Consider the following 26,424-nt stretch of genomic DNA (forward strand, 5'->3'; position numbering starts at 1 on the left):
GACTGTAACACATGAACACGCTCATTCATTCCCGATATTGTCAGGATTACTTACTGCCAGCAGATTAGACATGTGACCCTCCCGTCTCCAGACAGCTGACCAGAGCCGGCTACACAACAGCTGGTTAAACCAGTTAGTGTTAGCTGTGAGGCCCTTAAATATCAAACTTTCCCTTTGATAACCAGTTTGAATACATTTCCCCATGATATGAGAGTTTATTCAGTTTCATTCCAACAACGTTAGATAAAACAGCCACGCCCCACCTCAGTATCACTGTCATCGGACAGAAGTGAGCTTCGCTGACTCTTCCACTCATGTTGGACTCCTTTGACAAAGACTTACGGCCTCCTGCAGCCATCTTTTATGCTTTGTGCTGTTCTGGTCTAACTGGGGCAATAGCGACGTCTGTGCTAACCTCTTTAGCTCGTTGCTTTAACCGTTTCTCCCGACACGTCTGCATCGGTTTGGATAAAATCTCAGCTCGATTTAAATGTTGTTCTGAAAAGAACACAAATGAGCTCCTTTAAAGCATCATTTACATCACAGCGCGCCAAAAACTACCGAACTACCAAGCTTGGTTTCCTCTGGAAAAGTTTTCTCGCCATGTCGGCTTTGAGTTTTGATGATGTTGCTTTCATTACGGCTGATTTTGGACCAGAACAGCGGGACGGGCTGCACAGAGAACAAAAAGGCAGATAAGTTAAAGAGCCCCGTCCTGTGTGCTTGTTCTGATGGAAACCATTTATATGTGTGATACAAACACAAGCTGAGTGGGTTTGTTGCCGCCTCTCTCCAGCGGCTGGCTTTTTTTCTCCCCTCTGACGGGGATCGGCGAGCGTGGGCAACTTTCCATGCTGGAAGTAAAATTGAAATGATTGGAGGTGAAAAGAGAAAATGACAGCACCCTCCACCGCAGCTGGGATTGTGTTCAGTCACAAAATACCGACATCTCCAGAGCCGCGACTTCTCCCGACCTGCCCGCTCTTGCCAACTGGTTACAGGTTTATTTTTTTATAGTTTTAAATTATCTTTCCTTTTTAATTGCTCACTCTGCTCTCCCAGTATCAATCTTAAAGCAGCGACCCAGCCAATTAACTGAGCTGACAAGTGTTAACAGCATAATTCAGAGATGGCTGTTGGTGTCGTCTGCTGAAGGCTGAATACAAAAACCTCAGAGCTTTACTTTCAATGCCAGATTCCCTTTCCCCCATTTTTCAGCTCCCAGCTTGGTAACAGCCTCCTCATTCACTTCAAATTATCTCCTTTATTTCAAAGTCATCATTCAGCTAATTACTGCATTTTTAATTAACCAGAAGATCGAAACAATGTTCAGATCCTGCAGCGTGTTTGGGCTTTTTGGCACATTAGACTTGTGATCACACGTTTCCTTTGATAAACACGCCCGTGCGTCTCGTCCTTCCACACTGTGTATGTATAATATCCTGTACCCATCAAAGGAAATCATTTAAATCATTCACAATTTTTTATTGCTCATTTTCTCCACTTTGCCACCTCCTCTTCTCCTTCCAATATGCTTTTAATTAGATTAACAGCAAATTATGATGTTTACATAGAAATATTCCTCAAAATATTCCAGTTATCTTCATTAATGTGGGATTTAAACTTCCTATGAAAGGAAGTGGGGAAACTCAGTCTACTGCATGTGTGATTTCTGGAATTCCTAATTATCCAAATTAAATTTTAGATTTTTTAAATTATTCATGTTATTTTCACTGCTGGAGAGATCGTGGTAGGCAACAAAAGGCAGGAAAGGTAAGTGGTCCTAAAAAGAAACAGCTGGAGGAACATATGCAGCCAATCAGGTTCATTGGCAGCAGGTTAGTGATTGGATATAAAAGGAGCCTTAGAGAGGCACCGTTTCAGAAGTAAAACTGGGAAGTGGTCTCAGGAAAAAAGTCGTCGGGTCTCAGAGACCTGACGACTTTTTTCCTGAGACCTGAGGATGTCCTAAAATGTACACTTTACTGGTGGGGATTTGGTCCTTCACTTATGTGGTATAGGAGTTTTGTGGGTTTCCAGTTTCATCTCTTAACCGGGCAGCAGTCTAGGAGTCCAGTTGCGCTTCTGAGGATATTTATTTCCATCCACCTCTATCTGCCTTCATGACCATAGGTGGGGGTAGGACCGCAGATTGACCAGCAAGCTTCACTATCACGTCTCTCTCTTCGTCACATCTGACATTCACATATCTATCCATCTATCAGTCGCTCGCTCCGCTCTCCCCTCACTTGTGAACAAGATCCTGAAGTATTTGAACTCCTGCACTTGGAGCAGCAACTCATTCCCGACCTGGAGTTTGCACCCCAGTCTTCTGTGGCTGTGTCACAGTGGGCTTCATGGTGGTGGGCTCTAGTGTAAGCAGAAGTCCACTACCTGATGAAGCGATGACATCCAGAGCATTTTCTTACTTTTTCATGAATGCAAACCACATGAAGCGTGTTGGTGTGAACCTTACAGGTAAAGATGGACCTTTTCCATAGATAAGAGAAGCACCAGCTTCCTTGTTACCATGGTGCCTCCTCCCCCTAATTCCTCCACACAAACATCATGTGAAATCGGCTCTCCAGCCTCCAACCTGCTTCATAAATACTGTTCTGTCCTTGTTCCCCACTTTGCTCTAAAGTTTTAGCAGCCTCTGTGTGTAGTGTGTCACCGAGCTCAGGCAGGTAACAGAGGTAGTTTCAAGTCCTGGTGGCGGCGCAGTGAGATGTCAGATGTCCTGCCAGCAGGTAGACACTGCCGACGAGCTAATTTCCATTTCCTTCCTCTTCCCTTCTTCCTGTCTGCTGTCAGCACCTCCCCGCGTAGTGTTCAGGTACACGGAAAAGACTTTCACCTTCATTGTGTAACGCAGACCCACAAAAACACACCACAACAACAGGTGAACAAAAACTCCAGAGTGATTTTAAACGCAGCGACATGAAGGTTACAGTTCGTTTGAAATGGATTATTAATTATTAACTATTAAAAGGCCTCAGACTAGGTTTTTCAGTTATAAATTCATCCTTTAAGCCGCCAGTTTAAATTAAAATTATTATCATAATACTTCTGGTCAGATTTTACATTTAGATTAAAGAGTTTCCAGAAATCTCCATTCAGATGCTGGCAGACTTTTCCCCTGATTATCTCATCGATGGCAAACGCAGGGCTGAAAATACAAAGTGCAAACCAAGTGTAAGTGAATCAGTCTCCACAGACTGTTTACAGCTGGTCTCTATAGCTAATCTCCCCCTTTATAAAAACTGTACAGGAGTGTTTTTATAACGCTTCTGTTTAAAATGTTCTAAGGCTTAAAGTTATCCATTAAGAGCCATTAGCTGTCTGCTAGACTCCTCAGGTCATTGCAGTCCCTGAACCGGACCTCTGTGGTGCCATCCACCCATCCATCCATCGATCCATCCATCTTCTGAAATTGTCTGCCAGTCTTCACTTGTCTCCCAGTGATGCTGCAGTAAACTTCAAGGGGTACAACCATAACCAAGGATAACCCTGATGGCTGTAGAATAGGCTTGGCCAACTCCAGGCCTCGAGGGCCGGTGTCCTGCAGGTTTTAGATCACGCTGGGTCAGCACACCTGAATCAAATGATTAGTTCCTTACCAGGCCTCTGGAAAACTTGTTGAGGAGGTCATTTAGCCATTTAAATCAGCTGTGATGGACACATCTAAAACCTGCAGGACACCGGCCCTCGAGGCCTGGGTTTGGACACCACTGCTGTCGGACCTCCAGCTCTCCATGTCTGTGTCAGCAACTGAGTATAATCTAAGCTTCTTGTCAGGGTTGGCTGTGTGGCAGGCAGGCAGGAGTGGTGGGCCCAAAATGCAGGACTCAACATGGAAGTCAAACTTAAAGCGCAGCTTTATTGCTGGGACAAAAAGCAAAAAAAGCAAAAGCAAAGCTAGACACACTGACATGAGGCACAACCTTTCACAATAAAACAGGAAACAATTCACAAAGACGTAGACAAAGAAACACAGACTTTACACGGGCAGAACGAAACCAGAATGAACTAAAACCTACTAAATAATAACCATCATCATCATCATCATACCATAGATCAAGAAAATACCCAAAAATACAAAATCAAACCAAGACGTGAGAACTGAAAATACTGGGTCAAACTGACCCAGAACCGTGACACTTCTGCCCAACACACTTTGCACCTGACCCTGATAGCGCCTCCTGCTGGTGCTAAGGATACAGACGGCCACGCCAGCTCTAAGGGCTGCACTTCATAGACGAAGACCGGCCTGGAGGTGGGCTCCCTGAGGCTGGGCTCCACAGTGTAGGCCTGGTAATCCTGACCTGGACAGCATGAGCTGGTCCTTTGATTTTTCTTTGACTTTCTTTCATGGGGGGCACTTAAATCAGTTTGCCTGGGGAGACCCTATTAGGGGCAAAGGCCTCCAACAACATAGCCCCTGCTGTCACTGGTACACACAAACCCCTCCACCACCATAAGGTGGTGATTCATGAAGGAGGTGTTGTTGGTCCCCTTTGAAATGTTTTTATAGCATTAATGTGACACATAAATGAATCACTGAATCTTTAATTGCACTAAGAGACCATCCAAAAGTCTGTGCCTACTATCTTATTTATATTTTAGAACTAATGAGCTGATAACTTCGCACTCCACCCCCTCAAAGATGCAGTGTCTTCTGGCTTCAACAAACTCAGATCCAAAATACCAAATTGAAGGATTCGAAACAGCGACCACGGTCTGCAAACCTGTGGGTGACATCACCGTGCCCAGATCTAGCTTTTCCATGCATGGGTGCACGACTGAGAGACCTGCATTACAATGAACGGTTCCGCAAACACAACCAATAACAATCTGTTTGATGTCACTGATTGGATGGGTGAATTATCAAAAGTCTGTTTGTGCATTTTGAGCAAAGCAAGAAAATCTGCTGGTGCAGAAAACGGCTCCATGAAAAGTTTGTTTTATAGCACTTTAGGTTGTTTCCAGCCCGTAAAGGCTTCTGCATCTGCAGGGTTCAGCTATAAATTTCACTTTTTTTCCCCAGGTACTGCAATCTTTGCCAGAAATCCCTGCTCAAATAACCACACAGTTAGCGTAGTGCTGGGTGGCACTAAAGTACAAAGCGAGGCATGCTGTCAACAGAAGGAGAATGGCCTTTTCACCCTCTGTCTGCTGGCAACACAAACAGCCAGACAACACCACTGATGCCAATTAAAAAGACCTGGAGAGGGACAGAGACTTTGAGAGAGCAGAAGGGAGGAGAGAATCGAGAACAGAGCTGTAGAGGGAGGCAGTGTAACGGTAATGAGAGAAAGAGGTGAAGAGCGATGAGGACAACAATTAACCAGAGGGGGAAAGAGCGGCAGTGAGGGAGGGCTGGCAGTGAGAGGCACAGCAGTGAAGCCAAGCGGTCGGACGGTCGAGTTTGATCCGACGAACATTAATAACTCTGCACAAAGCGTCTGTGATCAGCTAAATAAAAATCCTCACATGTGTCAGAAGAAGCTGAAAGAAGAGTCCCGTGCTTTTTCAGTCATTAGTCGAAGAAAACAGATATAAACTAATCTGCTGACAGAAAACATTTGCAGCTCATCACTCCTGGCTACTATTTTACATTGAGAGCAGTGAGTAAAGATCTCCCTGGAAAACACAGATGGATGACGGGTGGTGGACGGGTGGAAACAGCAGGGCAGCAGCAGCACTGACTAATGAATGAATGAATGAATGAATGAATGAATGAATGAATGCTTTATTGGCCATATGCAGGTTGCCCCACAGAGGAATAGGACCCCCCCCGACTTACACACATAACAACAAGACATCACATGGGAATACAGTCGGAGATCGGCAGCGTTGAGAGAATAACACTGAAAAAATTACACAACATTGGGAAAAGTACAAGAGGAAAAAAAGAGACCTCTTCACACGCTGGGCAACCTATGGGAGGACAGCATGAGAACAGGAAACAAAAAAAACTCCTCTGCACAGAGAGCACATTAATGTCCACATCACAACATCAGAGCACATGACAAGCCACAGGGGATGGATAGGGGGGTGGGGGGAGATTCGAAGGAACACAGCAGTCGTCCTGCACCATGCTATCATTTCAGCGCGGCACGCAGACCCGCTGCCTTCCCCCGCAGGAACAAGCATCGAAGGCGTTTGGAAGGGAGGGGGATGAGTGCGTGCTTATCAGTGTAAGTGTATGTGTGTGCGTGTCCATAGTTCAGCTGAGACAGTGTCCTTCGCTGTATCAGGCTAAGTAAACAGTCCTCCAGCCGATCCAGGTGTCCTTCATGGGATGGGAAGAATAGTCATCACACAGTCGTTATCAGGGAGTTGTTTTGGTGGGCTCCAGCCTTGGGCCTAGCAGCTGGCGCCGTGGTGTCCAAATGTAGAATATTGTTGATTTCTCCTTTATGCGAGCAGCGAATTTAGCACTCTGACACTGGGCCTCGATTTCCCGTTGGAGCGCTGCGAGCCTCCCCATGATGGTATCAAGCTTCTGTTCCGTGGTGTTGTCATTCTTTTGGTTCTGAGACCCCACAGCTGCAGTGAGCCGTTCTGCGATGTTATCCAGCTTTCGCTCAAGGGTGTTATTGTGAGCAGGCCCCTCTCTGATGTATCCCATCATACGCTCAATGGTGTTAGTTTGAGTCTTCACGGCAGCTGTAAGCGTCTCCAAGGTGTTAACCATGCTGCGTTCGGTGTGGGAGGCCGCGCCTCGTCCCATCGCTTCAATTCCAGCGGTCAGCTTAGGGGGGGTTTGAACAGCTGGTTCCGCTCTCTTATTTCTCCGATAAGTCAGGGCCAAGCCAGCGCCAGTATTCAGGTGGAGAAATACTGAACATGAGTCGGTATCAACCTGTATGGTGTAGCTGTTAGTCTCCTACGATCAATCCTACGAGTAGAATTGATTAGAAATTCTAAACTAACAGGCTGAAAGTACAGGCTGTAATTAGGCTCTGTGGTATCTAACAATGAGCTCCAGATTGGTTTGTAAGCTACTGGATGACTTGTGTTGGCAATAAAGGGAAAAAACTGCTCCAAGTTGAGCCAATCAATCCTTTCTACTTGTTTTGGTCAGCTGATACTGACAGACACAAGATACAAGATGAGGAAAGGTTAGGAAATCTCACAGGTTTGTGTTTGCACAGGATCCAAAGTGAGATTAACAGCCAGTTAATCTACTCTATACCTACGTCCGGTCCAGACCACCCACCACTCCTCAAACTTTACCAAGAGGAAGCTAATATATGGCAAAAAATCAGCCTATTGGTGAATTTAAAATATTATTTTATATCATAAGCGATCTGCCTGATATTGTGTTGATGCCAAAGCAGCTTCATTAGACGCTGAAGGTCCTTTAAGTCCTGTACATTGTGCGTCGGGTCCTCCATGGATCAGACTTGTGTGTCTGGCACATCCCACAGATGCTCGAAGGCTGGTTCACCACAGTTCCTTCCTTGCATGGGTACCGACCACTGCACTCTCAGACTATGTTGATGGTAAACGCTAGGCTGGTTTAGCAAGGAAAATTCATGTTGGAGTACTGATCCCAATATTCCCAAACACAATGGCAACAATGAGCTGTTTAAAGATAATCCGGTGTAATGTTGTGCTGCTTCGTGCTGTTGCCATACCTCAGAAGAAACTGTAGAAGGTCCCCAAAACTTGATTCTGTTCATCTGGATGTTTTCAGCAGAAACGTTTCGTCACTCATCCAGGTGACTTCTTCAGTGTCAGCTGACTGCAGGACTGAAGGACTGAAGTCATTATGCTGTTACATACAACATTTGTTGTTGTAACAGCATACCGACTCCAGCTCTTCACTTCCCCAGGACAGAGGAACTTTCAGAGACCTTTCACCCCTCATTGACACCATAGAGTAGAACAAACTGACAAAAGGAGCTCTCGCCACCTCCTCACTGGTGCTTTTCTAGTCTTTGTAAGTCCGAACAGTCATTTGTGTTAAAAAAAAGAGTTCATGTTGAACAAAATCTAATTACCTGCAGTGCACGATGGAAAACAGTTGGTGCAGATGAGATGAAAATGGACTCTAACTGTAAATGACACCCGTTCTTCTCTTTGAAATGCAAATCAGACTCTTTGTGAACATGAAGCAACCCCAGGTTACATTACAGCTGCTGCAGGTGTGACTGTTAAACAATCCATCTGCATCGACGGCTAAATCCATCAGAGACCCGTTTCTTTCTCACGGTTTTCCTTTTCTTCCTCCTCTTATCTCCGTCCATCAACACACAGAAGGGAAGCCAAGGCCGATGGAGTGCAGGTAATGAGAGCAGGGAAAGTCTTCCAGCAGTGGATTAGTAGGTAAAAAGCAAACTGAAGACTAATCATGCTCATAACAAATGAACTCCAAACTGTGAGTTAATTTCAGCTCATTTATTACAATCAAGACATTTAATAAAGTTGCACCCAATTAGTCCCCAAGTTCTGCAAAAAACACTCCATAATGTCTTATTTTAGTGTGATTTTAATCAAAATTCACTCTGCATTTACCCAAATAAACTGAGGGTAAGACACTGGTTCCAAGTTCTCGTGTTGAAGCGTGCCATGAGTTTTGAGTGTCTGTTATTACACCGGGCTCATCCCTCAATAATCAAAGTCAAAGCACGAAGAGCACAGAGATTTCATTATTGGAATTTTAAAAAATATATTTCATTTTCTCAGTTTTATTCGTTTAATTAGTCCAATCTGACACGTTTAAAAGTCTCCAGCAGCAGAGTTTTGACAGCTTTTATAACTACAGTTCACTTCAGAGAATCAACAGAGAATCAGCCGGTTTACAGAAGATTAATATCTGTTGCCTTAGCTATAACTAGCACCAGCTAATAACAGCTCATTGTCCCAGGTGTGTTTTTGCTTGTATTAGCGACTTGTCTTTGCTGGTTTGTCTCAGGTGCTTGTTTTTGCAACTTTTACACAACTACACCATTAATGCCCATCAGGGGGCCGGCGTCGGATGCTAGCCTCGGCTACATGTGAAGAACTTTGGACACGGCCTTACACCTGAGCAACTAAAGTGCAAACTACAAAGTAAATTAGGGTGAAAAGTCACAGCTTTCTACACTCAATGTTCTGAACATTATGAAAACACCAGGTAATCACACGGTGCCCTCGCTCACCGTGTGGTGAGAGGAAGAGGACCCAAATGCAGACACCTGGAAACAAAACTATATTTTAAGAAAGTGAGCTGTTTATTAGAGGCTGATGAAAAGGTACAAACACAAAGGGGAAGGGATACAAAAGTAAACACTAACCTAAAGACGAGGGAGACTTAAACTCAGGGGACTTGACAGACTCGCAACACTAAAGACACGACGCCATAACCAACACAGACCCGGGATGAAACTGGGCAGACGAGAACTAAACAGGGAAACAGAACTCACTATCAACAGGACTAACTGAAGTGTAAACTATACAAACAAGACCATTATAATACGAAAAATGCATAAAACTCAAAATGTTGGGTCAAAAAACCCGGACCCTGACTGAACTATCCATTAAGACTAAAAGTCTTTTGTCTCAGGCTGTAAACATGTTTTAACACTGGAGTCAGCCCCAAGTGGGCATTTGAGGAACTGCAGTCTTATTTATTTTCACTTCCTCATAAGCGCAGGTACTCTTGGACTGTGTGGTTTAAGACCCGAGTGCTCTGACATGCCGACTGTTTTGGCGTCCGTGAGGTCATGCGTGCTCCCCACAGGATGGACCCTGCTGGTGATCAGCTGATTACCATGAACTTCATGGTTTCCTGAGGATGAATCATAATAATATTGTTGATTCTCTGCAGTGCATCATCAGGTCAAAGCTGTCCTGCACGACTCTGATGTTGAACCTCATATCATGCAGCACCTTGAGGAAGCTTATGAGCCGGCACCGTCTGAATAAACGGCGCTGACGTGTCAGCATGCTAATATCCCACAGTAATCATGTAAGGATGTATGAGAGCAGCTCTCTCCGTGAACCTGCTGATGTCTGCACTGCTCACACACAGCTCATCCCCACACTGCAGAGCCCTCACATTTTTCATCAGTGTGACAATTTTGTTTTCTGCTGTGTAATGAGCTGCACTCATGGTAGAAACTTGTGTTGCTTAATAACGCCTAACAGCAGTTGTATAATACCAGTCTCACGGCGGGCTATGATAAACAGCTCGCCATGGCGTGTTTTCTATCATCTGAAGTGTTAACTGACAGCCTCATTGCTTCTGAATAAGCTGCAGTAAGCTGTGCGCCCTGTGCTCTCGGTCAGGATCCCATCTTTCTTCACAGCACCATTACCTGTTCCTGAAAGCTACATCACACTGTGTTTTTCACCAAATAACTGCTCTCCAAACCTCTTATCTGATTCTTTCCGTGATCACCAGCTTCCCTCCCAGTCGCTGTCAGAATCAGCACCCCCCTCCCATTAAATCTGCTTGTGCCTGAATGCAGGTCATTACCATGCCCTGTAATATTGCATCCATCGGCGCCTCGCCTCAGAGGTGCCAAGTGCAACCAAATGGTCTGAATTGGATTTCTTTGAGTCCCTGCAGTCACTCAGAGATCAATCAAGCATCAAAGCGTGGCACGAAGCACCCGGTCGCAGCTAAAAGCCATGTTTTAAAATTATATATCAAAATAGGCCAAAGAATTAATAATAATAATGATGGATTGCATTTATATAGCCCTCAAAGCGCTTTACAATTCCACTATTCATTCACTCTCACGTTCACACACTGGTGGAGGCTACAGGTGTAGCCACAGCTGCCCTGGGACAGACTGACAGAAGCGAGGCTGCCACATCGCACCATCGGCCCCTCTGGCAACACCAGTAGGCGTGTCTTGCCCAAGGACACAACGACCAGGACAGATAGAGCTGGGGGATCGAACCGGCGACCTTACGGTTACAAGATGAGCTTCCCAACCCTCTGAACCTAACTAAACAATTCTTGTGTAGTTAGTGTGTAGTGTAGTCAATAGTTTTGTTGTGTGTCAGAACAATGAGGCGACTGCTGAGTGTTACAGGTGTTACAGCAGTGACACATCTGCTGCTGTCAGGCCTGCAGGTATCAGGCTGATGTTCTCCTTCATCTCATAGTGGACAGAAATTATTTTTGGAGCAGCACAAATAATTTGTGTGGCATCAGATTTGATGCAGAACAGCTGATTGTTCTGTAAATAGTTTGAAGTGTTTGTTTAAAAAACACCTTGGCTGCATTTTTAGGTAAACAGCTGCAAAAAATGTTGTTGTTTGCATAAATCAGTTACTTTTTTGAAGAAGTAACTATATAATTAACTGCCCAACATTGGTCATTATTTACTGTATTTGCAGACAGAGTTACAGACTCTCTCCCAGACCACAGACTCATAATACAGTCACAGCTTTATATAAAAGAAAATAAAAAAATAGAAAGTTGTGTTTTCAAAATTGGAGTTGAAGTTATTTTTCCTTCCAATAGTGTTAACATGCTGCAGGTCATCAACAAGATTGTTTTAAATTTTCATTGTAAGTGGGCTGAAGCAGTTAATTAAAAGTCGTCTAACATAAATGCTGTAATTTGATTACTTTAATAAACATGTAACTTGGATGGATTCGATGCTGGCGTGACCACAGTGCACACGTCTGCTGTTGCTCACAGTGGTCCAAGGGACGCTCAGGGAGTTTGTGCGTTCGCTCAGACACGTGAAACATTAGAGGGAACATTGCTCAGGACCCCAGCCCTCGGGGCCTGGACTCCCCCACCCCTGTTCTAAATGAACACTGATGTCACCGACCAGTCAAATCTGAACGGAGCTCATTTTGGCCTAAAAGTTTTTGGTTCCATCATAGCCGAGCTCGTACTCTGCTGCAGATACCAGCGTCTGTACAGCTTCCACTTAGTCTCTGCTTCAGTATCTGCCACAGAGCCGACCGTAAAATCAGTTTTCATGTGTTCTGCACGGAACATGAGAACTTTACGAGTCGCAAACGTTTCGTCTGCACTTTTGTGTCACCTCCACACACCCCAAACAAGCTGCCCAACAAACCAACAGTTTGCACACTGTTAGTTTGTTGGGGCCGCACTTGGTCATCATCAGGCGGATCATTCCTGATGATGTGACCCAAATATCTGACTTTATTCATCACATTTAGCTCAAACAGACTGAGGGGAAATTTCGATATCGTCGCGTCCAGCATCATCCTGCCGACTTCACTGAGAGCGCTTTTTGCAGACCAGCACAAAAATGTACAGAAAAGAGATGAAAGTAAACAAAGTGAATGAACCTGATCGTCTGAAGCTTCACACCTACTCAGGAACATTATTCCAGACTGGGATGTAAACAGGAACGAAGAGAGGGCGGCTGTAACGCCTGGCTCAACTAGTCTGATTCCACTTCAGGATGCACGTTAATAAATAACATTCGTGGAATAATGATTTTTATTAGCAGTGTCAGGAGCTCAGTAATAATGTTGCCTTTTTAAATTTGTTGTTCTTTAGGCCATAAAAAGTACTTCGGTAAACTCCACAGTTTTAATCAGTTGTGAGCATCTCCACAGTCCAGAGCACAAACATGTCCAGTTTGCTGTAAATGCCAGCATGATTTTCATTTTGCCCAAGAATACCAAACCGAGGTCATAGGTCACACAGCTCACGTTTTTTGGAGCAGGAGTAATCGCCCCCTAGTGGCCACTAGAAAGAAAGCAGGTTTAAGCAGCTTTCAGGCTTTGTCTACCTTTGAAACGCCGTGTACGGAGACAGCACAGAGGCTCGCGTACGTCTTTGTGTGTTCAGCAGGAGGGAGAGGAGCTATGCTTCAGCCAGCAAACTGAACTTAATGCCATCGCTGCAATTACCTGGAATCCAGCTTGTTTTGACTTTAAACCCTTTGGCCTGACAGAATGACATGTTTTCAAACCCGTGCAATAAATGAGCAACAAGTCTGCGTGACTTTTGTTTACAGGTTCACTTTTAATTGGATGAAGGCGACGTACATACAGAAATAGAAGAAAGTGGACTTTTCTAATAGATAAACTGCAGCAAGTCCTCGCTGCGTTCGCTTTTACTTAAGATGTAGACTGTAATTATGTTTGGTGTTATAAAACATAATAAAGCTAATATTCTTCATAGATATTTTTAATTATGCTTTTAGAGTTCGGCCAAGGCTATCTGTAATTACACCTCACAGAAAATAATTGGCTTTCTTCTCGTCAAAGCAATTAGGCACAAAAGAAGCTTTTAAATGGCTGACGTGCACCGTCCTTCCCGTTTGGCTTGACACTGACATTTGGTTTTCTTCGTGAAACGTCACATTCTCTGCAGTTAATTAACACGGCAGATGAAATAAACATACTTTTGTTCATCGGGCGCAGGGTTCAAAAACAAACACTCGAGAAATCTGCCACAATCAGCATCTGCCTCTCACCAAACCCTCGTCCGGCCTCTCGGGAGACAAACACTCAACCTCCAGCAGTTAATATGCAGACAAACAGACCGAGCGAGGTCAATAACGTCTCCTTCGCTTTGTCCCGCCGTCTCATCGCCACAGGAAATCAGCGACACAGAGATCCTGGAGCTTACCCACAGTGCACTGGGGCGCATGACGGTGATCCGGCAGATCTTCCCGTTGCTGAAGGACAGCAGCACCCGCTGCATGAGGCAGAACCACCGGATCTCCTCGCTGCTGTGTGACCCGCAGGAAGGACACCTGCAGAACCTGGAGGTAACAAGAATTCAGCTCAGTGTGCAGTAAAGGTTGTGCTATGGCAGAAAGTAGTGCTAGCTTTAAAGTCATGCCTCCCTGAGTTCTGTTATAAATGTGGACAAGTGTATTTGGGGTTTCCTCTAATCCACACAGACTCACATATATACATACAAACGCCCGCTTTAATATTTTAATAACTGGTGCTGAAGGTTCTGCAATGTCTTTAACCCAACGAGGCCAAGGCCTAAATCCTTTGCACAGTGATCAGGACCGGCTGCAGCAGGTAGTCTCTCTTTGCACTGTAGAAAGGATTTGTTTGACAGCACTCGTTGGACTGACCAAGACTCAGGAACTCAGTGAAGCTTGCAGAAGGAGAACTTTACATTTACACAAGTTTGGAAGGTTTGCATATTCCAAGGTTCAAACAACCGTAAGTAAAAGTTATCTGGATGTGTCTCTGCCAGGAAACCACCCAGTGTAAGTTAACTCAATTCTGCCAAGAAGAGTGCAGGATTATGCCAGAAGCTTGGTGATGGATACCGAAAGCATCCGACTGAGGTGCAACTTGCTAAGGGACATTTACCCAAATATTTCTGGGTGTCTGAGTATGTTTTAGCCTGTATGCATACCTGTGTGGATCAGGGAAAATCCCAAATAAATTGGGGACCCAACTCGTGTTTTTTAAACTTATTAAAGATGTATGGTGTACCATCCTTCCACTGTGCAAAAGAACAGTTCAAAGAAACACCAGAATTAATTGACATCCCTGCACACGATGAGTGTGCATGAATGGGTTTGAGTTAGGATTAGGTCGCTGATGATGACTTAGGCTACGTTCACTCTGCAGGTCTTGATGCTCAATTCAGATTTTTTGATCAAATCCCATTTTTTTGTCTGCTCGTTCACACTACAAATAAAATGCGACAGCAAACGCGCTCTAGTGTGAACGCTCAAAGCGGCCGCATGCGCAAAAGAAGACGTCACACACAGCGCGCTCTGTTTAGACCCAGAGCAAACTATATTGTTTGACTGATGGCCTTAATGTAAAGACTTCGGACTTTACGTTTCCCAATTTTTGCTTTAAGTTATTTTGTTATTTACATAATAATGTAAATAACCTAATAATGATCCTTGTTGCTGTTTTAGAGGAGCGCTGCTTCAAAGGATAGCTGCAGATTTCTGTCAGAATCTGCAGATTATGCAGAACAAATAAAATGTTCACGTTGTCTTCCCAACAGTTTCACGGGATGGCCAGGAAGCGTTCGCGATGTCTTCTCTGGCGCTGATAATCGGCGTCTGTCTCGTGTCAGTGACGTAAAAGACGCATTTAATGCGACCTGACCATCAAACAGCAGCTTTCTAAAACATCTGATATGTGTCGGATTCAGGACCACATACGAGAGTGACCCAGATCGGATTGGAAAATATCGGATTTGTGCCGTTCACACTGTCACACCATGATCGGATAGATGGTCGCACAGGGTCAGAAAAATCTGATTTGATGCGCTTTCGCCTGCAGTGGGAGCGTAGCCTTAGACCTGAGTTGATGCAAAGTGGTACCTCTGCAACATGTAATGCACTTTTCCCTGTTAGGATACTTTAAAAACAACAATAGTGGGAATAAACACTGAAAAATCCACTGGAGTCCAGGTTCTGTGTGGAGGAACACTTTGGATAAGTCATTATAATTTAGGAATTTGTGTTTTCAAACAGTTTGTGTGGTCAGTGTTTAATTTATTCTGAGGAATTTGTCTCCATTTTTTTCCTTTCACATGGCTCCATCTGTCCTCAGCCTTTTGTCCTCCGGAGGACACAAAGACCTTCATCACACAACGGCAAAAATACCACAGAGATGTGTTTCAAACATGAAGATTCACATAGATGTGTTTCGCTCATCAAAGGCTCCATAATGAGAGTGCTGAATGAATGAATGCTTCAGAGAATGAATTAAAATGTCTGAGGGAATGAAGCAGTAATTCAAAGGGACTAATTATTAATCTGATGGGATGAGTAATTATGGGTGCAAATTATTCAGTTAAGTGAAAAAGAGAAATGTGATGAGAAGCAAAATCAGTTTCCTGTCTTCTAGACCTCCTCGGTCAAACTCTTCTCTCCACTTGTCGTACGTCCTGTTTTGTGATGGCGACCCGGGCGAATACACGCACACGTCCTGTCTTAACTTGTGGTGTTGAAACTTTTTTCTGCTGCACAAATCACTGATGCACATCCATAAATTCATGAGCGCATTCATAAAATTCAGCCGCCCACTCAAATACTGTGCACACGCACCGAGTGTACCAGAGCTGTCAGATCAGCTTCCAGCATCCAAACATCAGCTTAATGTTAAATGAGGACACAAACTTTTAGACAGAGTTCACTACCAGAGACTCGCTGATGACCCAGAACAACCACGAGGACATCACAGACCATCTGTTTCCATCACGTCCTGTCCTCTGACTCTTTCTCTGTCGGGTCAAACACCTGCATGTCCTCTCTCGCCACACACCTCCCGTGGGCCGTCTCCTTTTCCCCTTGTTCACTAGCTCCATCTTCATCATCCTTCTCCCAAACGACCTCGAGTTTTGTTATTGTTGTTGCAGAAAACCACAGTTAGTGTCGACTCTGTGGACAAACTCAGAATATCTACTACTGAGAAACTAAAGTTCTTACTTTACAGTCACGTGCAGGACTTTAAATATTGAGATCTTTTGATTGACCCATGTACTCCACATACCTCGAGGCAAGGACATGCCAGCCTATTGTGATCCCCGGGGAGTCGCTCAGCCCTGCTCTGTCAAACCTCTGGTGTGGCTAATTTATGCATTAAGGTGTCCTTTGGCATCATGATGGGTTATGATGCAACAGTCACTCCCATGTCGTCAAGGTTACTGTTGTTAATAGGCATATACTCACCCACACCATCATCTTTCCATAACCCTCAGAGGTCTAACCCGACCCTGGCGATTTACATTAAATGTATGTATGTGTACGTACTTTGTCTGTTCCTAAGTTGTGAGTCTGTGAGTTATGATTATTACTCAGACTAACGTAAAGTGTTCAGGCTAACAGAGCCACTAAAATACTGTCTTTAGTTCTTAACGTCTGAAATGATGAAGACACTTGAGAAGCTCCACAAAATTCGCTGCCTTTGCAGAACAACAAAAACTTGTACCTGTTTGCGCGTTCCCTCCCAGGCGTCTGGACTTCTGATTGGACTTCTACACGGTTAGGATTTGGCATGTCCTTGACAGCGTTTGATTTTGGCGTTTACATGTGGACGGAGATATTTTTTCGAAACTTCTTTTAAAAAATGAAAATGGAAAATCTCAGTTTTCAAAAATACCCGTGTACGTGTGAACGTTATGGAACGCCAGGACTGCCATAATGAATTAATTAAATACACCATTAAATAATTAATTAAATGTGTCAATAATTAATTAAATGTGTCAATAATTAATTAAAATTGGAATTAATTAATTAAATAAATAGTTATGACACATGTAATTAATTAATTATTGACACATTTAATTAATTATTTATGTATTTCACATTTTAATTAATTATTGACACATTTAATTAATTATTGACACATTTAATTAATTATTGACACATTTAATTAATTATTTATGTATTTCACATTTTAATTAATTATTGACACATTTCATTAATTATTGACACATTTAATTAATTATTTAATGATATATTTATTTATTTCATTTTGGCAGTCCTGACGCCTGGCTCTCGTCATGAAATAATTTTATCTGTCAGCCTCACCCATCAAACTCAGGGGGCGGGGTTAACGCTGCCCATGCAGCTTCTCTAACATTTGATTGGTTGCCGTGCAAAGTAAGTCAAAACAGGTCGATCCTAGATAATCGATTGCTTGTGTAGACTTGGGGCAGCCAGTTATCCCAGAATGCAGATCAAATCACAGGCAGCAATGTTGGTGGTGTAGTTTTAAAATACCCCGTTTTTCTGTCACCAGCTACACTTTTAACAGTGTTTTAGCCGCGAATGTCGCGACGTATGTCTGGTCAGGTTGTCAACATAGAACATGTTTGCAAAAGTGCTCAGATGTTTTCAGAGATTTCACTAGCTCTGCTAACAGTTAGCATGCAGAGTGCACCGAGGGGGTTACGTTAACCGGTTTGTTTACATATTCCACTCTCCGTGTTCCACATGTTGCATTCGCAGATTCTCATTTTCACCGAACGATCGTCTCTTTCCGCCTGGTCTTGTGTCTCTGTGCTTCTGTAACATAAAGAACGAGCTGACATTTTTCTCACGAAACCAGCGATCAGCTCAGCAGACCCTCAGTTTACCTGCATGCATCCTCCTCCTCATCTGTCAGCTGTTTAACACCTGCTGCTAATTCAAGAAACACGCCTAGTTACCTGGTGATAGTCACAGTTTAACTGGGCAGCTGGTGCTCGATATAACGCAATGTCAGCGCATTTTTCTGCACAAGATAAGTAAATATAGTGTTTTCCCCGAGCGCAGAGCTGCTGGAGCTCGTTTCCTTACAGAGCACTTTATAGGCGAACAGCTTTATCAGCGGCTGATGTCCAATCACCGGCACACAGCTTTGAAACCTCAGCTGAGTTTTAGCTCTCAGTGGTTAAACGCTGGACTTCATTCACTCAGGTTCTGTCTGTCGGGTCACGTTTACTTCGCTGTTTTATTTACAACTGAGCAAATCGGTTTGGCTGAGGTTAAAGTTACGTTTCATAACTGCATAGTTTCACAGACGTTTAATGGTTCACTGGCACATGTGTTAGACTGAACTATCATCTAAATATCATCTGTTTTTTAATAGTTATTCAACTGTATTCTAAGCACCAGCTGTCTGTTAGAATGTGATTTTTTCTCTCTCTGTTGGCAGAGGTATAAAAATGCGCAGGAAAATCTGACGTGCATGGCGAACTTCACCGACGATATTTAGGGAGGAATAAACACACATCAAACATAAATGAACCATTTGCCTGTCTCCATAATTGAGAGCATTTTCTCTTCTTATGTCAACACTCTCTCTCTTTTTTTTTTCTTTTTTTTTGCTTTTTCGGTCATGTTATGTTTACCTGTCAAAGGCTTGTTACAAACTATGAAACACATTGTGCAGACTTCTGGATGTTAGAAGAAAACTAATACTGCTCATGAATGAGACTAAAGGCAGGAAGGTGTCCTTTAAAACTAAACATGTTAATAGGACCTCCCTATTTATATCATAGTTTATGATATAGCATGTGTATTTCAGTAATAGCCTGCTGAGGCCACTATACGTGCTGGCCTCATATCAAATGTGAAGGCAGACTGAGTCTATGTTTGACGTTTTTTATATCTAATCTTCCTTTTCAAACATTTAAACAGCAGCGAGTCTGCAGCTGAGGGAATACAAACTCAAATTGTCGGAACAGGTTTGCTCGTTTCTTGGATTCATTTGGTGATTTATTAAATGTATAACTGTTATTCTAATCTGCTGCTGAGTCTCTTACACTTTTCTTTATGCTGTATATTTTCACGTCTCTGGAATAGTTGGCAGTTAGATAGTCAGCTGGGAAACTTTGTGTTAACTCATGGAGCTGAGGATATCGTGGATATGCTGACCTCGCTGCGTGGTGTACAGAGCGAGGTCAGCATGATTAATATTCACAATAAAAATATTAGCCGAACATCATGAAGTCTGTATGTGTTTCATAGTGTCGAACAACCTTTGTACAGTTAAAGCCAGCAGTTACTACATGACGGAAACACCAACGTTATCTCTTTTATGCGTTTATACACAGGTCACGCTGATTACTGAACAAAAACCCAAAGATCAGATGTTAAACAGATTTATTTGCTCTCTCTCCTCCTTAAACATGTTTTTAATGTTAGTTATAATTCAGAATTGGCGACTGAAACACGTAGGACACATAAGAACATCAGGAAATAAAACACCGAAAAATATAACCTCAGTAAAAGAAGTCAGCGGGGGTTACTACAGCTGTGTACCGGGGCCTGCGCTTTGTCGGTGGGATTGCTTGCGAGGCGAGCGGGTCTATCCCACGCTTTGCCGTGAGACTGGGCAGACATCTCCGAAATCATCGAAACACTTTTGCAAAGAGGCTGTATCTTGACAAACCGACCAGACACATGAAGATTAAACCACTACATTCTCGGCTAAAAAAATATTAAAACGGTATTTGGTAACACACAAACAGGGTTTTTCAAAGCTCAGTTCTGTTAGCTTCCACATGCCAGTTGTTGTGTGCTAGAAACAATGGCCACCAGGCCAAAGCAATGGTTTTGACTCGATCAGCGTTAACCCCGCCCCCTGAGTTTGATGGGTGAGGCTGACAGATAAAATTATTTCATGATGAGAGCCAGGCGTCAGGACTGCCAAAATGAAATAAATAAATATATCATTAAATAATTAATTAAATGTGTCAATAATTAATGAAATGTGTCAATAATTAATTAAAATGTGAAATACATAAATAATTAATTAAATGTGTCAATAATTAATTAATTAAATGTGTCAATAATTAATTAATTACATATATCATAACTATTTATTTAATTAATTAATTCCAATTTTAATTAATTATTGCCACATTTAATTAATTATTTAATGGTGTATTTAATTAATTCATTATGGCAGTCCTGGCGTTCCATAGAACGTAGCCTCAGCGCCTGACCCCAAACAAGCCGTTCCCGAAGAGTTTCCCATCCTTGAGATAAATGAAGTTTACATTTATTTTGTCTTTGGTACGTAAACCTAACCAGTGATTAGAACTGGAAGTAACAAGCAAAGGAAAAACTTATGATCAGAAGGCAGCATTTGGCCCTCCAACCTCCCCCTGAGGACCACATGTGCCTGTTAAACGTGTCCGTTACATCTCAGTGGCCGCTACCGCCACATCCACAGCACCAGTGATGCCAAAGGACAGCTTGTGGACAACAAGGGGACGCAGACACGCGACAATCTCTGGGCTTTCTGGTTTATGGACGTCAGATCACAGTAAAAGTTCACCAGGACACGGCTCACAAAGGCCGCTGCTCACGTTCAAACTACTCGCAGTTAAAAGCCTCATGGAGCTGTCGTTTTTTCTCACGTATGAATCGTGTACGAAAGCCGAGCCGCTTCCCCGCCTCTCAGTTTACACGCCAGTTTGCCTCGTGAAAAATAAGCCATCAAATTCAAGTTTATCTCGCTGACATGCAGAGGGCGCACAATAACCTCTGTGCTAGCTCGAACACACACACACAGTAACTGACTATTATTCCCGCTGACATTTACAGACAGCAAACAGAACAATTACTGTAATTCAGGACAAATGCTGTCTTTCTCTGCCTGATTTTGACATTTGTGGAGATGATTGTAGTTTTCACCAAACGTCCGACATCACGGCGGCGGCGTTATTATAAATTTTTCCTTTTATTCAGAAGATTATCTTCCTGTTTCTGTACATTTGCGTGCGCCGTCGTATTTCTTCACTGTGTCCTTGTCCTCACCTGTTTCCTCTCCTGTTTCCTCTCCTGTTCCCTTTTCTTCTTCCTCTCCATCCTTTCAGGCTGATTTTCTCTCATTTTAAACTTAATAAGCAGTCTCGTCTCCATCCCATGCTCCGCTTCATTCCCTCCTCAGCTGTGACTTTCTTCTTCTTGCTTCTGCCGGCTTCGCTGTGCGTTCACTCAGAGGGAGGTGTCTCAGTAATTTGTGTAAGAGAGGGTTAAATGTTCTTTGGTGCTGCACAGGAAGGATGAGTATGTTTTCAAAGAATGCCATCAGGATAAAGTGACGATTAGGAGACATTTGGGTTACACCTGTACAATGCAACCAGGGTGAGAGCATCTTAATCTATATTTCAGTCAGGCTCAGGTCAATGCAGTGAATATAAGCGGGAGTCGAGCCTTAATAAGCACTCACAGGGCTTTTACTGGGTAAACTGGGCTCAGCACACAGCAGGCAGAGGAGCAAACCAAGGAAAGATCTGAGCGAGTTACAGTTCATCATCAGGCTCCAGGTGGACGTCCATGCCTGCTTTCTGTGACCTCTGGGCACAAACTACTCGTGCAGACGTGAATAAAGTGCAACAGGAGCAACTCTGAGGATCAGAGAGCGACTGAGGAAAGCACAGCTGAACGTAGGTGCTACATGTTGGGGAAGAAAGCCAACAAACAAGCAGGAGCCTCACAGCAGGTCGCCGCAGGTGTGTGCTGTACACTGATGTGTGCTTCAGTGACACATGGAGACGTGCTGCAGGCTTCATGTAACAGAGGTCAGCTGTCACAGATGATGTGAGGGTGCTTGTGAAATGTAACACTAACCACATGCAAGAGACAGAAGCCATAAGATGTAACAACGACTTTATTAATTGTCTGATCCAGAAATTTTGATGTTGTTTCCCATCACAGAGGAATGAAATCTTCACGTGATCGTTCACCTGGCCGACAGAACAAAACATGCAGCTGATCACGAAAGTTAAAATAATGATAATTTTACATTACAGAGTAGAATAAAAGTAGGGTGTGTGTGTGTCAGCATCCAGCTGTGTCACACGTGCTCAGTGTTTGCAGATGTTCATAAATGTCCTCTTCCACCAATCACGTCACATCTCCCGTTCACGTGTTCACTCGCAGAAACCTACGATTTCATTCTCGAGATCCAGAGTGAAAATTCTGTAAACGTAGATCTTTGTCACACATACAGTAAATATTAGCATCTATATTCTTCATCGCCCTGCAGATGTGACGTTACGTTTGTTTCACGCGTCACGTTCGACAGATGTTACGTAACAGTCAGTGAAAAACTGATCGAAAGAAAAAGCGATCACGTGTATTCACCCTGCCCGTGTCTCGCCTTCAGGTGTCCAACCTGTACCTGTACGACAGCGTGCTGATGCTTGCCAACGCCTTCTACAGGAAGCTGGAGGACAGGAAGTGGCACAGCATGGCCAGCCTGAACTGCATCAAGAAGTCCACCAAGCCCTGGAACGGAGGCTGGTCCATGCTGGAGACCATCCAGAAGGTAAAACACATCCAGAGTAGAGCAGACCAAAACATGCCCGCTGGTTTAAGCCCTGATATCAAACTTACGATGGAAGAATTTAACCCTGAATCGAGTACTCGCCTTTTTCTTTCATTACAAAAACTGTGCAAATAAGAAGTTTTATCTGTACAGCCTCTCATTCAGTTTGGTTCAAAATAGTAAAGTTTTCTCAGAACTGTTATTTATTTAAAGAAAGTCGAGGCGAGCATTTGATTTGTACAATTTTCAAAATAAAAGAACAAACAGCTGCTTTGTCAACAGAAAATCAATCGCACATCAAAGATGCAGTGAAATTGTGTTTTATTAAAACACGAGTCTGCTTATCTGACACGCATCAGAGTAACCACCGCCGAGCTCATTAGCGCTCCTTTCCTACAGATTCCTGTAGAAAAGTCATAAAGCATCATGTTCTTGAATGATATTGACAGAAATATCCAGAGTTCCACCAAAGGATTATTACTCCTGCAGTCATCTTTGTATGCGGACGAGCCAGACAGAGCACGCGGCCGCTTAAAATTCTCATTTCATACCAAAAAGCTGCCGAAAACAGCAGCTCGTCTGATGAGGGGGAGGAGCCTCACCTCCGAGCTGATGAGGCTGTGACTCCTCACACGACCAACTGTCCTGCCTCTGCACTGGACCGGCATCGCTCGGAGGTCAAGGTTGCTGCATTTAACGTTTCACAAACTGCTCTGGAAATAACAAACGTGAGCTGCACCTGCAGCATCCATCAAGTGTAATGAATCTGAATGTGAGCTGTACAATCCTCAAACTGCCGCAGCCATTATTCCAGCTGGTTAGCGATGGAAACATTCATTCGGTCTTGTTCCATCTCAAACACGCCCTTTCTGAGGTTCCCCGTCCAACCTCGAAGCTCCAGGCGGTCGTTTGTCAGTTTGATTGTTATGGACGCACTTTTGCTGCGTCTCACCTCAGAGTTGGTCATTACCCCCAGACGAGTCTGGGCTACTTTGCTGATGAAATGGACGATAACTTAAAGACAGGACGACATTCGCTGAGTGAAAAATGGCAGAAGCCGAGAACTTTTTATGTCGCGCGTATCCGAAGACGTGAAAAGCGGCGTCCCTCCTCTGGCAGGTGTGTGTTGAATGCGTTTACTCGGACACATCTTTGAAAGAGCCAAACATTTTCAAACATTAATTTCCTCCAGGTGACGACGAACGTGACCTTTGCTGCTGACAGAGGAACATTTAGTTGGCCGGCCTGCTGTGATGACCGTCTTCAGTCATGCTTTACATCCAACACGAACTGATGGAAGTCATGAAGTGACATTTCATCCGTGGCCTTTCGTGGCAGCGGCACAGCAGTCACGGGCTGAACTCATTCAGTCAGACTCTGATGATGTTCTATATGGCGCCTCATCGTTCTGCAGAGCAGCCAGACCTGATAAAGATGGTCATCAAATATTTAGGTCTATATTTATTGGCTCCCACTGCACCCTGGGATCTCTGCGTTCCTCACATTTTCGGTGTCGGTGTTAAAGATGCAGGAAGTGTAGCAGCAGGTGTTTCAGAGGTCACCTGGTCCTTTCTTCTTGCCCCTTTAACCTGTTAACATCTGCCTGATTGCTGGGACGGGGGTCAGGGTTATGCTCCCGTCTCATACACGTTATCCTCATTTGAAAGAGTCGTCTTGTGGATGACTCGTGTTTTTCATTATTTCAGTCAGGAGGGGCTTTTAGGATTTGTGTTCATATTTAACATAGACGTGTACGGCTGTAGTATTGCTGCATTTATCCCCTGGCATGGGTGCTGATACACGCTGCTGCGAGGCTCCCAGTACAAAAGAGGCCTGCTGCCTGTCATTGTTCAGGTAAATTGACAGATTTCTGGAGCATAAATCCATCAATAGCACAGGAAGTTGTCATTCTCAGCTCGTGTCTCGTTTGAACACGGATTACAAACTGTTCCTGAAATAACCAAATATAATCAGGTAGCAGGTAAAGAAGGTAGCAGCTCGAGTCAAAGATCGTCACAAAGTAATAAAAGAAGAAAGTGGGGCATCTGAAGGTTCTGGGGAAAGCCTGATTGTGTCAGACGGCGAGCACAGATCATCCTGCGTGACTTCTAAACCCCCGTCTCTCTCCTCTCTGTCTGCCACCCTCCTCTTCAGGGAAATATCACAGGTCTGACGGGTACGATGGACTTTAAGGACAACGGCTCCAACTCCCACGTCCAGTTTGAGATCCTCGGCTCGAGCTTCAGCGAGACCTTCGGCAAGGACATCAAGAGGGTGAGTTCATACTTTAACAGATGAGCAGTCGACGTCGCCCGAGTGTGTGTCGGATCTCGGAAGACGTTTTCCTCCTGGGGGAGGAACAAATAAAGCTAAAATATTCGATTTTTGATTATTCTCCAGCACGTCGCTGTGTTCAGTAAAGAGCAAAACACAGTTCTTCATGTGTTTGTGTCACGTGTGTTTTTGGGGAAGTGGAACCAGATAATCCACCCTGTCTGACACACACACACTGGTTTCCATATCTCAGTGAGGACGTCTCACTGACATAATGGTCTCACTAGGTGCCCCGACCCTAACCCATCACAAATGAAAGCTGAGCCTAAACCTAACCATCACCCTGCTGTACCCCTGAGACTAAAACCACAGTTTGAGTCTCAGAAATGTCTTGAAACTCATGCTAATTTTCTGTCCTCACAAAGATGTCTAAACATCTACACACACACACGTTTCTGGGGTTAAACTTGTGGAAATGGCTTCAGACAAACATCCACACCACAAACCCGTCCGACGGTGTCGCTGCGGCGTGTTTGTTCAGAGCGGCGTTAGCCTGTGGCGCACAGAGGAGCGCCATTAGCTGCCGTTGTTGCTGTCGGTGGAGTTCAGCGTCATCGGTCGTTGTGTTGGCCGTAGCGGAGCGCTGCGGTTGGTGCCCGCCCCTCCCAGCCTGCGTCTTTCATATCCTCACGAAGGCTCTGCTTCATTAAACGTGGGGATTCCTTCAACATTAAGTGCTCAGACTGAGCTTTGGCACCTGGGCCCTGCTGGGGCTGGACGTGCAGCTTCTGTGCTGAAGTTTGAAGTTGGAGAAGAGAAAACAACTGCTGATGTGATGGAAGGAAAACACACCTGGATCCCTCAGGTTTGGAAACTGAGGCGCTGCTTCGCTTTATCCAGGATGGTGAAAACTAACCACTGGTGTTTTTTTTACTCCTAGAAGAGCAACTAACGGCTGTACGACCTTAAATGAACTCTGTTTATTCCTTTCATTTAATTGTCATTTATTCTGTTTTCATTGGTGAGACTCTTCAGGTGGAGCGTTAACCTTTGAGCAATGAAGGGATTTTAACCCAACGAACAGGAATCAGTGCGACTGCATCGTGGCGATGTCCGCCTTTATATACAGTCTTTGCTCCTGAGTCATGACGGCGTGTTTTTCAGTGTTGCTGACGATGCGCAAGATTAGGGGGTAACATGCAAACTCCACATACAGCTGGTCGCTAGTTATTACACCCATCAGACAGGCACGACTGGGTCAGAGCGTCTCCAGGACTGCAGCTCTTCTAGTTGTTTCTGGTCTGCAGGCTCACTGATGCACGTAGAGATCGAAGGCGAGCTGCTGTAGCTCGAACGAGTCCGATCCACGGAGGCCCGCCTCGCAGCTTAGAGGACTTAAAGGACATACTGCTAACATGTTGGTGATACCACAGCACACCTTCAGGG

The 26,424-nt window shown here is 44.1% G+C and overlaps 1 protein-coding gene across 1 annotated transcript in view; it reads left to right on the plus strand.

Annotated features, from left to right (window-relative positions):
• Window positions 1-26,424, plus strand: part of LOC146627407 (glutamate receptor ionotropic, delta-1-like) — a 628,504-nt gene that overhangs the window by 532,628 nt on the left and 69,452 nt on the right. Inside the window, exons 6-8 of the mRNA XM_085361656.1 lie at window positions 13,539-13,712; window positions 22,543-22,704; window positions 24,859-24,978. Of these exons, the coding sequence (XP_085217782.1) occupies window positions 13,539-13,712; window positions 22,543-22,704; window positions 24,859-24,978 (456 nt within the window). The remainder of the gene's footprint in view (window positions 1-13,538; window positions 13,713-22,542; window positions 22,705-24,858; window positions 24,979-26,424) is intronic.

Source organism: Diplotaxodon limnothrissa, linkage group LG8 (assembly GCF_057381915.1).
Source record: "Diplotaxodon limnothrissa isolate DT_005_m linkage group LG8, D_limnothrissa_male_GT1.1, whole genome shotgun sequence".
Lineage (NCBI taxonomy): Eukaryota > Metazoa > Chordata > Actinopteri > Cichliformes > Cichlidae > Diplotaxodon > Diplotaxodon limnothrissa.